Source organism: Macaca thibetana, chromosome X, assembly GCF_024542745.1.
Source record: "Macaca thibetana thibetana isolate TM-01 chromosome X, ASM2454274v1, whole genome shotgun sequence".
NCBI lineage: Eukaryota > Metazoa > Chordata > Mammalia > Primates > Cercopithecidae > Macaca > Macaca thibetana.
This window is the reverse complement of record NC_065598.1, coordinates 48575519-48587622: the sequence shown is the minus strand read 5'-3', so window position 1 is coordinate 48587622 and position 12104 is coordinate 48575519. Positions and strand designations below refer to the sequence as shown.

The window sequence follows — 12104 nt, the reverse complement described above, 5'->3', positions numbered from 1 at the left end:
CTTGGGTTGGGCAGCCTCGAAGGAAGCACTCAGGCATGGTGGGCAGGATCACCAGAAAGCTTTTATTTTAACCCAGGGCCAGGGAGGCCGAAGCTTCAATCCTGCTGCTTGGTTCGGGAGGCCTCTGCATTGGCCCGGAGCACAGCCCCTGGGGATGGATACGGCCGCTGCTGGAAGAGGGGCCCAGCTGCTGTGGTGTCAGCGCCAGTCTTGGCCTCATTCCGCTTGGGGAGTCCTGTTGACCACGTACCCCTGCCGGTGAAAGAGTCAGGGGATGGGGATGGGAGATGTGGTGGACACGGCCCACCTGGTCCCAATGAGGAATGGAGGAAGGAGGCAGGAGGATGGTGTCCACGTACTGAGTCAAGAGGGGTTGTCACTTACCGGGGGGCATCTGAGTATGAGCTAGGGTCCATGGGGTCTAACTCTTCATCCTTTCGACTTACTGCTGTGGAAGTGGCAGGGCAAAGTCTTCAATAGAGGCACCAGGAGCCCCTGATCACTGAGCCCCACCCCACAAGAAGAAATGAAGCCCCTGGCTGCCATGTACCACAGCACCCTCCTCTAGGCCCCAGGTCTAGGCATCTTTTTGAGGGAAGGCTTCCTCACGCAGTGTGCCCTGCACCTTGCTGGTCTCACCGAGCCCCATTCTGCCCAGCTTACCCTTCTTGCTCTTGGGGTAGGGAGCCAGCTCCTCCCGGCGATGGTGGCGCCGTTCTTTGCCCTCTTCCCGGTCTGCCTTGTCATACCCGCGGTCCCGATCCCGTTCCCTGTCTCGCTCTCTCTCTCTGTCTACCTTGTCATAGCCACGCTCTCGATCCCTGTCAGATTTGTCGTGGCCCCGGTCTGACTTGTCGTGGCCCCTGTCTGGTTTCTCATGGCCGCGGTCCGACTTGTCATGGCCCCTGTCCGACTTGTCATGGCTCCGGTCCAACTTTTCTTCAGCATCTGGGGACACAAGTCTTGAAGTGACCTCTTGCCACCCAAGGACCCAGCAGCCTCTGCCTTCAACAACCTCGCTTGCCTGAGGCTGGGCCCACCTGGTCTCACCTGCCCCTCTGATCCACTATCATTCTACTTGGCCTCTCTGTGAGAACTGCTTAGATCACTCAAGGCACTCTTGTACCTGCCAACTCACCTGCATTACTGCTTCTGAGCTTCTTGGCCGATTTGGTAACCACAGAGTTGGGATCATGTGGGGAAAGCCAGGATACGAGGTCTGTGTCCGCATTCCAGTAGTAAGGGAGCCCACTTTGGGGCCGCAGGACAAGAGAAGTGTCAGCACAGATGTCTTTGCCTTGGATCCTCAACTCGTCTCCCCAGTCTCTGCCTATACCTGCCCCATGTCAGGACCCCACAGGTAGGATCCCCAGAATCTCTTCTCCCGAAGAGAAAACACTGTCAGCCAGGCGTGGTGGCTCATGCCTGTAATCCCAGCACTTTGGGAGGCCGAGGCAGGCGGATCACCTGAGGTCAGGAGTTCGGGACCAGCCTGACCAATATGATGAAACCTCGTCTCTACAAAAAAATACAAAAATTAGCCGGGTGTGGTGGTGCGCACCTGTAATCCCAGCTACTTGGGAGGCTGAGACAGGAGAATCGCTTGAACCCAGGAGGCAGAGGTTGCAGTGAGCCGAGATCGCACCATTGTACTCCAGCCTGGGCAACAAGAGCGAAACTCCATCTCAAAAAAGAGAGAGAAAAGACAGTCTTCCAACCCCAGAGGCGCCGGGCCCCAGCAGGCAGCAACTTGGGTCCTGCAGATACCTAACACCAACACCCTCCACCCGAGGCTCCCTCCCTTGTGTCCCCCTATACCTCACAACCAAGGTAAGCACAGGAAGGGTGAAGTCAGAAGTTAGTCCCCCCTCACCCAGGCTCACCAGGAAGGGTCGAAAACCTTGTACCAGCTAGGTGGTAGGCCCTCCAACCTGGTGGCCTCATAGTCCACAGGATCATCGTCATAGTCCTCGGCAATGATCTCTTCCTCTGGTTCTGGCAGAACAAGGTGGGGACGAGGAGAGCAGTTAAGGACCAGGGGTGTCCTCATCCTACAGAGCCTAGAGACACGCACTCACATTCACACAAGCCACACGTAAACGACGTGTGTGTGTGCCAGGAAGCATATGCAGTACCTTTCACATTCCAAATCCAACTCTCTGTATTAGGAGGTTTACAAAAAAAGGTTACCTAATTCTGTTTCTGGGTTCAGATGATGAGTTCTACTGTTAGCCAAAGCTATCTCGTTTCAGAGTTGATAGGGATTCATCAAAAAATTTACTCATCTTGGCCGGGCGTGGTGGCTCAGCTCATGCCTGTAATCCCAGCGCTTTAGGAGGCCAAGGTGGGTAGATCACGAGGTCAGGAGTTCAAGACTAGCCTGGCCAAGATGGTGAAACCCCATCTCTGAGACTAGCCTGGTTAACATAGTGAGACCTGTCTCTACAAAAAAAAAAAAATTAGCTGGGCACAGTGGCACACGTCTGTAGTCCCAACTACTCAGGAGGCTGAGGCAGGAGGATCATTTGAGCCCAGGAGTTTGAGCTTGCAGTGAGCTATTATCGTGCCACTGCACTCCAGCCTGGGCAACAGAGTGAGACCCTGTCCCTAAACAAATAATAAATAATATATATACCATAGGCACAGGTCACTCAATAGGCTTAAAAGAAAATCCAGCCTGGTCAACATGGTGAAACCCTGTCTCTACTAAAAAATACAAAAATTAGCCAGGCACAGTGGTGCACGCCTGTGGTCCCAGCTACCTGGGAGGCTGAGGCAGGAGAATCGCTTGAACCTGGGAGGTGGAGAGTGGGCCAAGATCATGCCACTGCACTCCAGCCTAGGTGACAGAGCAAGACTCTGCCTCAAAAAAAAAAAAGTAAATCAACGATCATTGCCAATTTTATTTTATTTTATTTTATTTTTTTGAGATGGAGTCTCGCTCTGTTGCCCAGGCTGGAGTGTAGTGGCGTGATCTCGGCTAATTACAAGCTCTGCCTTCCGAGTTCACACCATGCTACTGCCTCAGCCTCCCGAGTAGCTGGGACTACAGGCACCCAGCACCACGCCCGGCTAATTTTTTTGTATTTTTATTAGAAATGGGGTTTCACCCTGTTAGCCAGGATGGTCTCGATCTCCTGACCTCGTGATCCACCCACCTCGGCCTCCCAAAGTGCTGAGATTACAGGCGTGAGCCACCGCACCCGGCCTGGGATCACTGTCAATTTTATTAACCACAAGGTCTATACCTTGCACACGGTAGGCTTGTAATAGATGTCAGTTATCAATAAGGAGAAGATGCATTTTCCAGTGCCTGGCACACCATAGCCCCAAATAGATGCCAGTTTTTAGTATTACTGACAATAAGGTGTGATTTGCAGCCACAGCACAGTAGGCCTAAATGATAGATCCTCACTGCAACTACATTTGGCACACAGGAGATAGCAGTAGAGGTTAGCAGTACTTCCTATTAGATACTATGTCATCACCCCCATAATCCATGGATTTAACGTGGCATACAGTAGGCCCCAAATAGGCATTAGGTGATCAGTATTATTTTGGGTTTTTTTGGATATTTTTGAGACAGGGTCTCCATGTGTCGCCCAGGCTGGAGTGCAGTGGCACAATCTCGGCTCACTGCACCCTCGACATCCCAGGCTCAAGCGATCCTCTCACCTCAGCCTCCCAAGTAGCTGGGACTACAGGCATGTACCACAACACACGGCTAATTTTTGTATTTTTTGTAGAGAAGGGGTTTCGCCATGTTGCTCAGGCTAATCTCCAATCCCTAAGCTCAAGCAATACACCCGCCTCAGCCTCCTAAAGTGCTGGGAATACTGGCATGAGCCGCCACGCCCAGCCAGTCAGTATTGTTAAGAATGAAATAGCCGGGCACAGTGGCTTACACCTGTAATCCCAACCTTTTGGGAGGCCGACGGTGGGAGTGGATCACCTGAGGTCAGGAGTTAAGAGGCCAGCCTGGCCAACATGGTGAAACCCGTCTCTACTAAAACTACAAAAATCAGCTGGGGGTGGTGGCACGTGCCTGTAATCCCAACTACTCGGGAGGCTGAGGCAGGAAAATCGCTTGAACCCGGAGGCGGAGGTTGCAGTGAGACGAGATCACGCCACAGCACTCCAGCCTGGGCGACAGAGCGAGACTCTGTCTCCAAAAAAAAAAAAATTCGCCAGGTGTGGTGAAGCACCACAGCATTTCAGCCTGGGCGACAGAGCGAGACTCTGCCTCAAAAAAAAAAAAAAAAAAAAATTCGCCAGGTGTGAAGCGTGCCTGTAGTCCCAACTACTCGGGAGGCTAAGGCAGGAGAATCGCTTGAACCCGGAAGGCGGAGGTCAAAGTGAGCCGAGATCGGGCCACTGCACTCCAGCCTGGGTGCAGAGTGAGACTCCGCCTCAAAAAAAAAAAAAAAAAAAAGAATGAAATATCTATTCCCCCAACCCGCTCCACTTGACACGCGGTAGAGATGGATGTCAGGAATCCATATCGTTAACAATGAAAAATGCCTGCCACCCCATTGCTTGGTGCAGTTGGCCCACGATAGTCAGTATCAACAACAAAAGTGCCTGTCGAGGCTGGCACGTGTTAGGACCATCTGCTTTTAGCCGACTCACCAGGCTCCAGATGTTTGAGGATGCCTCTCTTGGCCAAGCGGGTCTGCAGCGCAACGGGCAGAGGCATAGCTGATAGACCTAGGGGCAGACGGACAAACTGACAAGCAGCTCAGATAGATTCGTATCTGGATCCCGTCACCAAGCCCCTCCCGTCAACATGTACTCATCTGACTCCCATCTACTCAAATGAACCAGTAGTTGGGTGGACAGAACATACGCACTAAAAGATGTAAGAGTTAGGTGGCAATATTATCGCAATTCTCACCAACCCTACTGTCCCGAAACCGGGTGCTCCAGGGCCCTGTTCCTCTCCCAGGCCCAGGCTCCGCCCGCCGCCTAAGGAGCCCGGCCCCTCCGCACTTCAGAAATGGGCTCATCCAGCGTCCCCCAAAGACTGCCGGGTGGGAGAAACCAAAGCGCTGGGATGGGGGAGCAGAGGGCAGCACTTCCTCCAGCTCCAAAAGAGTGCGCCCACCCCAACATTACCAATACACTCGTGCAGGTAGTGGACGGCTGTCACACCGGCCGTCTCTCTCGTGTCGCCGCTACGATACCTGGGCCCACACGACTCTCTTCCCAAAACACAGAATGAGACCTTCTCTGAATGAGGCCTTCACTCCCCGAGCCTGAAAGTAACTGGACTACGCTCAGGAGGCAATGAACAAATGGCAGAAACTCGATTGGCCAATGAGAGTGTGCCCTTGGAGTGACATGCGGCGTAGCGACCCAATCGCTGTCCGGTAATAGGCGGAAAGCTTGGACGCCGGTGTGCGTCTACGCTGGGGGCGTGGCCTGACTGCGCGGCCAGACGCCAGCGCCATGGAGGAGTACGCTCGGGAACCTTGGTACGGCGATGGGCACTGGCATCCGGACTGTTGCTGCGACGCCAAGGCCAGCCGTGGGGGTCGGGCGGGGGAGGCACCGGCCGCACAGAGCCATGTACCAGACTCGGGGGACTCTTAACGTATCTCCCGCTACCCCTACTCGGTTCCTGTCACTCGGGCTCCGTTATGAGGGGCCACAACCGTCTCCCCTCAGAAGGTGCGGCGAAGGCCGAACCACGCCATGTTTCTCCTGACCTCGTAATCTCCTAGTCCCTGTTAACGAAAAAAGACACGCTGGCCGATCCATCCTGGCTAGGGGTGGTACAGTGTTGACCGGAAATCCCGAGTTGCCGCGGGTGGTTTTTCCCAGGTCGCCTTTGTCAGTGGGGGCGGGGTACGGATGAACCTGCTGAGGGCCGGCGGGGACGGTGGATGCTTCCCGCGGTCGCTCTTGGTTTTTCCCAGTTGCGCCGGATTGAAAAGGGGCGGGGCATGGTTGGACGGGCACACCGTCGGAGAAGGGGTGCCACGCGGTCCTGCTTTGCTGACAATCTGTCTTGGCTAGTTAACACGCCTACGTCGCTTATTGAAACGTCAACTCTGCGTGTGCCAATTCATTTAATCTTTGATCACAGTAAAACAGTTGGCTGATTCCTTGGTTGATAGACAGGGCGAAGACTAATATTTCTCCCCCTTTGCCCCATTTCTCGCTTTAATGGGGGGGAGCTGTGGAAAAAGCGTGACAGGATTAGCTCCTTATTATCTGAAGTGTTTGTTTCTCCTTAGGAACTTCCCATTCTGGTGACTTGGTTTCTCCCAATTAGAAAAGAGTTCGTGTGACAGGGCCTGGGGGAGGGCTCACATTAACCCCATCCTTCCCTTCCTGCTTGCAGCCCATGGCGAATTGTGGATGATTGCGGTGGAGCCTTCACTATGGGTGTCATCGGTGGCGGAGTCTTCCAGGCCATCAAGGGTTTCCGCAATGCCCCTGTTGTGAGTCCAGACCTTCTCTGGGTTGATGTGGGGTCAGCTGTCTTGCCCACAAGGGATGCTGCTCCGAAAACTGCTTGGAGCTGCCAGTCACGTGCACTTATTCATTCTGGTGGCCACTCACCTACTGTGTGCCAAGCCTGGCTTCTGTATCTGGGATTTTGTAGGGATTGCAAACATGGCTTCTGTCTTCCACCCTCCACCCCACCCAAATGGAGCTCCTCTGTGGAAATGCTGTGCCGTTCAAAGAGTCATCACCAAATCTTAAATATATGTGCAAAGCCAGACAGATTTTTTTTTTTTTTTTTTTGAGACAGAGTCTTGCTCTGTTGCCCAGGCTAGAGTGCAGTGGCATGATCTTGGCTCCCTGCAACCTCTGCCTCCCGGGTTCAGGCGATTCTCCTGTCTCAGCCTCCCGAGTAGCTGGGACTACAGGCAAGTACCACTAGACCTGGCGAATTTTTGTACTTTTAGTAGAGTTGGGGTTTCACTATGGTGGCCAGTCTGGTCTCGAACTCTGGACCTCAGTTGATCCACCTACCTCGGCCTCCCAAAGTGCTGGGATTACAGGCGTGTGCCACCATGCCTGGCCAATGTTCTTTGTTTTGTTTTGTTTTGTTTTTTGTGGTTTTTTTTGAGACATCATCTTGCCCTGTTGCCCAGGCTGGTGTGCAGTAGCCTAATCAGGGGTCACTACAGCCTCTGCCTCCCAGGCTCAAGTGATCCTCCCACCTCAGCCTCCCAAGTAGCTAGGACCACATGACTGCGCCACCATGCCTGGCTAACTATTTGTTTATTTATTTATTTATTTGTAGAGACTGGGTTTCAACATGTTGCTTAGGCTGGTCTCTAATTCCTGAACTCAAGTGATCCACCCACCTCAGCCTCCCAAAGTGCTGGGATTACAGGTGTGAGCCACTGCACCAGGACCAGACACATTTTACCTAGAGGCAGATTCTGACTCAGAAACCTGTATAGAGGAAAATGGCAGGAATTTAATTGGCAGAGGGAAGACAGCCTTAAAGTTGAGAGAATTTTTTTAACATAGTTCTTTTTCTCTGACCACCTCCCCTCCCAGAAGATCGCAAATGCCGTGACTTTAAATGCCATCTATTAGCCAAAGTCTCTGCAATTTATATATGTAGCCCCGTCCCTCCCCTAGACTCCTGGAACTCTCCTCCCTGGGTCTTTGCCCAAGTTTGTCATCATCAAGGTCTCAGCACAGATTCTCTCTCCTTCAAGAGGCCTTTCCTGACCCCTCAGCCCCAATCATATTTCTTCATGGCATTTCCTCTAGAGTGCAGATTGCTGAAGCGCCCTTGTTTACTTATCCTTGCTCAAGGTCTGTGTCTCCCACTGTTAATGTGAGCTCTGAGAGGGCAGGGAGCAGATCTACCTTGTTCATGGCTGTATCTCTGCATATGGCATGGTGCTTGGCCCATATAGTAGGTACTTGTTAATCATTCACTGAATGAATGAATGAACAAACGTATGAATGCATTAGCACTTCTCAACCCACCTCTGAGAACACCCATGTTGGGGCGCTCTCCAGGACCCTAGTTCTTGGCCACTTTTCCACATTTCTACTGCTGATACCTCTAACAGGTCTCCCATCTTTTTCCCTCTCTTAAAAGTTGGAAACCTGTCTGCCAGTGGCTTCAGCCCTGCCCTGACGGACTTCCTTCCTTTCCCCAGGGAATTCGGCACCGGTTGAGAGGTAGTACCAACGCTGTGAGGATCCGAGCCCCCCAGATTGGAGGTGAGGGACTTGGGGAGATAGATATAGGAGATGTCTTGGCAAAGGTGGGAGGGGTTGATCCTTTGGGTCTAGGCTGCAAGTTGGGGGTTCAGATTCTAGCCCCTGTGGGAGACTTTCCAGAGGGGTGATGTTTCCCAACAATTGAATATGGAGGGGAAGAAAGTAGGTTCTGGAATTTGAATCTAGGTCCTGACTATTCCCTGCCGTGGGACCTTGGGCTAGTGGCTTAACCTCTCTGAACCTCACCCGTACCAGGGGTGGTGATAACAGTAACCACTTCATTGGTAGTTTTAAAGTTTATGTAATTTATATACTACTAAGTGCTGGTTGCTATGCTAAACACTTTAATAACATTAACTAATATAAAATTGCAAAAGTCAAATAACACAGTACCTCAAACAGGTCCTGGCACACAGTAAGCCCTCAGTAAACATTTTAACTATCATATTAACTGGGTTTCCTATTTCCTTCTCACTGAAACCCAAATCAGAATTCCAACTCTGTGGTGATTATGAAGCTCAAAGTTGCTCTGTTAAAAGCCATATGAAGGTAAATCTGCTTGTAAACATTTGTCAGCTCCCCATAAAGGTGAAGGGAACGTTGATGGTGATCACAGACAGCTTGAAGTGGGAGCTACCACAGGATGGGGACAGATAGAAAATACTCTATGGGGGGTTGCTATCTGCCTTTGTGTCTGGGTTTTTCTCCCTGTTCTTGGCCAAAGCATTCAGGCCTTGGAAGTCCCCTGAGATGTGAATTCTCGGGATTTCCTACGAACTAATTAGGCCTCGGTTCCACTACAGGTAGCTTCGCAGTGTGGGGGGGCCTGTTCTCCACCATCGACTGTGGCCTGGTGCGGCTTCGGGGCAAGGAGGATCCCTGGAACTCTATCACCAGTGGAGCGTTGACCGGGGCTGTACTGGCTGCCCGCAGTGAGTACCCCCGGCCCTGGCCCCAGCCCCTTCCACCCTGTTCTGCCTGCCCTCACCTCTGTTTCTCTGCCTCCAACTCCCCCAGGTGGCCCACTGGCCATGGTGGGCTCAGCGATGATGGGGGGCATCCTGTTGGCCCTCATTGAGGGCGTTGGCATCCTCCTCACTCGCTACACGGCCCAGCAGTTCCGAAATGGTGAGTAACTGGTGGTCGGGGGAGTGGGAAATCCTCCACCTGGCCTCTTCCACTCATCCTTACCCGAGTCTCCCTTCTCCAGCGCCCCCATTCCTGGAGGACCCCAGCCAGCTGCCCCCTAAGGACGGCACCCCAGCCCCAGGCTATCCCAGCTATCAGCAGTACCACTGAGGAAGCCACTGCCACCATGGGAGCTGCTTCTCGGTTCCCTCCCCGATGATCTACCTCGAAGGGAGGGCTGGCTCCCAGTTAGCCCTGGGACCCTCCAGAGAGGGCTTCTACTCTGCTCCCTAGTCCCAGGGTGGGGGTGGGGCACCCCAGCTGCCCTGAAAGATGGGTCCCCTTTTTCTCTCTCAGGGCACCCCAGCCCCACACTCACATGTACGAAGTTCTCACCCCAGCTCCTTTGTGTGGCACCCTGATGAGTATTTAAAGTCTGTTTTGAAATGCCTATGTGTGGACTCCTTGAATTGCCTATGGGGCCCCTCCTTAGGACAAGGGGCAGAGCCTGCTTCAGGGACTCGGAAGCCCTAGGACTTGGAGGCCCACAGCAGATGGGCTCTAGTAAATGTCTGTGGGCTGGATGAGCAGGAAGGGAGAATGAAGATGTGAATTAGCGACATGAATAAGGTGGTCTGGGGCTGGGTGATGGGTCCTAGCTGTCAGAGGAACAAGCTTGGGAAAGAAGTGAATAAACACCAGGATTGCTGGGGGCGGGGGTGGTTCTAGACATTGTACCCCTGACCCCATCCCCCCACACACACCCCAATACCCCTGACCCCTGCTCCACAGCCCCTGTCGCCGAGGCTGGGAAATGTGGCCTCACAGGAGTCCCTTCTTTCTGGACACTCAGCACAGCATTTGTGAAGGTGATTTCCCTCCCTCCATGTGGCCTCAGGGTAGATCTGGGATGGAAGAAGAGGGCCAGGAGACCTAGCTCCCTCAAAGAAGGTGCCCTGGATCAGCCTCCCCTTCTGCCACAGAACTGCTTTTCTGCTCTCCTCTGCTCAGTATGGTCAAGTGTTTTTATTTGTTGTTTTGAGAAGGAGTCTTGCTCTGTTGCCCAGGCTGGAGTGCAGTGGCATGATCTTGGCTCACTGCAACCTCCACCTCCTGGGTTCAAGCGATTCTCCTGCTTCAGCCTCCCAAGTAGTTGGGATTACAGGCGTCCACCACCACGCCCAGCTAATCTTTTGTATTTTTAGTAGAGATGAGGTTTCACCATGTTAGCCAGGCTGGTTTCGAACTCCTGACCTCAAGTGATCCGCCCACCTTGGCCTCTCAAAGTGTTAGGATTACAGGCGTGAGCCACCACGCTCGGCCAATTTTTGTATTTTCAGTAGAGATGGAGTTTTACCACGTTGGCCAGGCTGGTCTCAAACTCCTGACCTCAGATGAACTGCCTGCCTCGGCCTCCCAAAGTGCTGGGATTACAGGCATGAGCCACTGCGCCCGGCCAGGTCAAGTGTTTTTAAAGGGTAACCACAAAATAACCAGAAATGAGTTTCTATTTTGGGGTGGGGGAGCTAGATTTTTCTGAGTGGACATGCCCATGCCCCGCCCCCGCCCCCAAGCTTGACTTCTGCGAAAACCTCTACATGGGTGGGGCAAACATTGCCTACACTGGGGTGCAGAAGACACGGGGAGGCGCAAAAACTTCCTGAGGAGTCAAGGGTTTCCTCTGCACAAACTGTCCCAATGGCGAATGACCTTGAGACATGAAAACCGTCCCTTTCTTGCAAGCCATTACAAGGCAGTGGGAACACCCTTTCTCCCTTACAAAACTGGTCCGTGGGGATGCAGAGTCCTCAGCGGTGACAGCTGTAACACCTGTTTGAGCGACTCAGTACCGGGCAGGGCGCAGCCACACAACTGAGGGACCAGGGAGGGCAGCGCGGGGCCCGGGCTTCGGCCTGGAACCCTCATCTCCACAAGCACCGCGGCGGCAGCACCAGGCTTGCATCTTTGAGACCGGAGCGCCAGTCAGACCCAGGGTGTTCCTTGTGTCCCGCCCCTTCTGGATTCTCGGGCCGGCCCTGCCCCCTGCAGGCCTTCACCTGCGTCGATCTAGCGCCGCCCCTGGAGAGTGGCTCCTGGAGGCCCTTCCCTTCCGAGAGTCCTGGGGACTCCACTTTCCCGGGGTTTCCGGCCCTGCCCCTCGGCACCGCCCTGGTCCTATCGCTCAGCACCGTCCCCTGAGGCCGCGGCGGGCCCCACCTCCTTCCTACAACCACCCGGCTCCTCCGAGGCCGCACCCCTCCATGCTCCCCAAGACCCGCAGGCTCCCGTCCTCGGCCGCCTCTGGACCCACCGCCGGGCCCCGCCCCTCTCCCGCGCGCGGCTCCCGCCGCGCAGTCTCCAGGCTGGGGACGGCCGGACCCACCCGCGGGGCCCAGGAGCGGTCCTTCTGCGCGACCTCGGCCCGGGTGGCTTGCCCGCTTACGGCTACGTTCGGGGCCTCCTCTGCCCGGGCTCCTCCGGCCGCTGGCTGGGGCGGGGCTGGGGGGCCGGAGCCACGTTTAGAAGCCAGGGAGCGGGCTGGGAAACCGAGGCTAGGGGCCTCGCGTGAGAGTCGTAGAGCGGCTGGGGACGGTGCCGGGGGAGGGGGGCTCCGTGGAGGCCTGGCGTCAACGGCGTCACCCGGCCTCAGCAGGCCTCGAGCTGGGGCTGGGGTGCCCTGGGTCATTCGTGGCTCGCGAGCTGGGGCGCGGCTGGGGCGAGCCCTGAGGCCCCGCCCACTGACCGACCTGGGCCCGGGGCCGGCAGCCTCTGTT

General features: G+C 54.5%; 2 protein-coding genes across 7 annotated transcripts; one reads left to right on the top strand and one right to left on the bottom strand.

Moving 5' to 3' along the window:
* Positions 1–36: 36 nt before the first annotated feature.
* Positions 37–5288, bottom strand: PQBP1 (polyglutamine binding protein 1). 5 transcript variants are annotated; one of them, XM_050775701.1, is made up of 7 exons: positions 5184–5288; positions 4630–4707; positions 1884–1995; positions 1139–1251; positions 664–948; positions 385–448; positions 37–252 (listed from the first exon to the last, which is right to left on the bottom strand). In XM_050775701.1, exons 2-7 carry the CDS (start codon positions 4694–4696, stop codon positions 96–98), a joined length of 798 nt encoding a protein of 265 aa, XP_050631658.1. In that variant the 5' UTR covers positions 4697–4707; positions 5184–5288; the 3' UTR covers positions 37–95. The 5 variants fall into 5 exon arrangements, with proteins under 5 accessions (XP_050631658.1, XP_050631657.1, XP_050631654.1 ...); XM_050775700.1 differs by having other exon boundaries at positions 5116–5271; XM_050775697.1 differs by lacking the exon at positions 5184–5288 and adding an exon at positions 4899–5054 and having other exon boundaries at positions 1874–1995.
* A 77-nt stretch (positions 5289–5365) lies between these two features.
* Positions 5366–9781, top strand: TIMM17B (translocase of inner mitochondrial membrane 17B). 2 transcript variants are annotated; one of them, XM_050775751.1, is made up of 7 exons: positions 5366–5474; positions 6347–6450; positions 7743–7888; positions 8139–8202; positions 9006–9134; positions 9220–9330; positions 9413–9781. In XM_050775751.1, the coding sequence occupies exons 1-7, from the start codon at positions 5449–5451 to the stop codon at positions 9499–9501; spliced, it is 669 nt and encodes a 222-aa protein (XP_050631708.1). In that variant the 5' UTR covers positions 5366–5448; the 3' UTR covers positions 9502–9781. The 2 variants fall into 2 exon arrangements, with proteins under 2 accessions (XP_050631708.1, XP_050631707.1); XM_050775750.1 differs by lacking the exon at positions 7743–7888 and having other exon boundaries at positions 6347–6446.
* The last annotated feature ends 2323 nt before the right edge of the window (positions 9782–12104 follow it).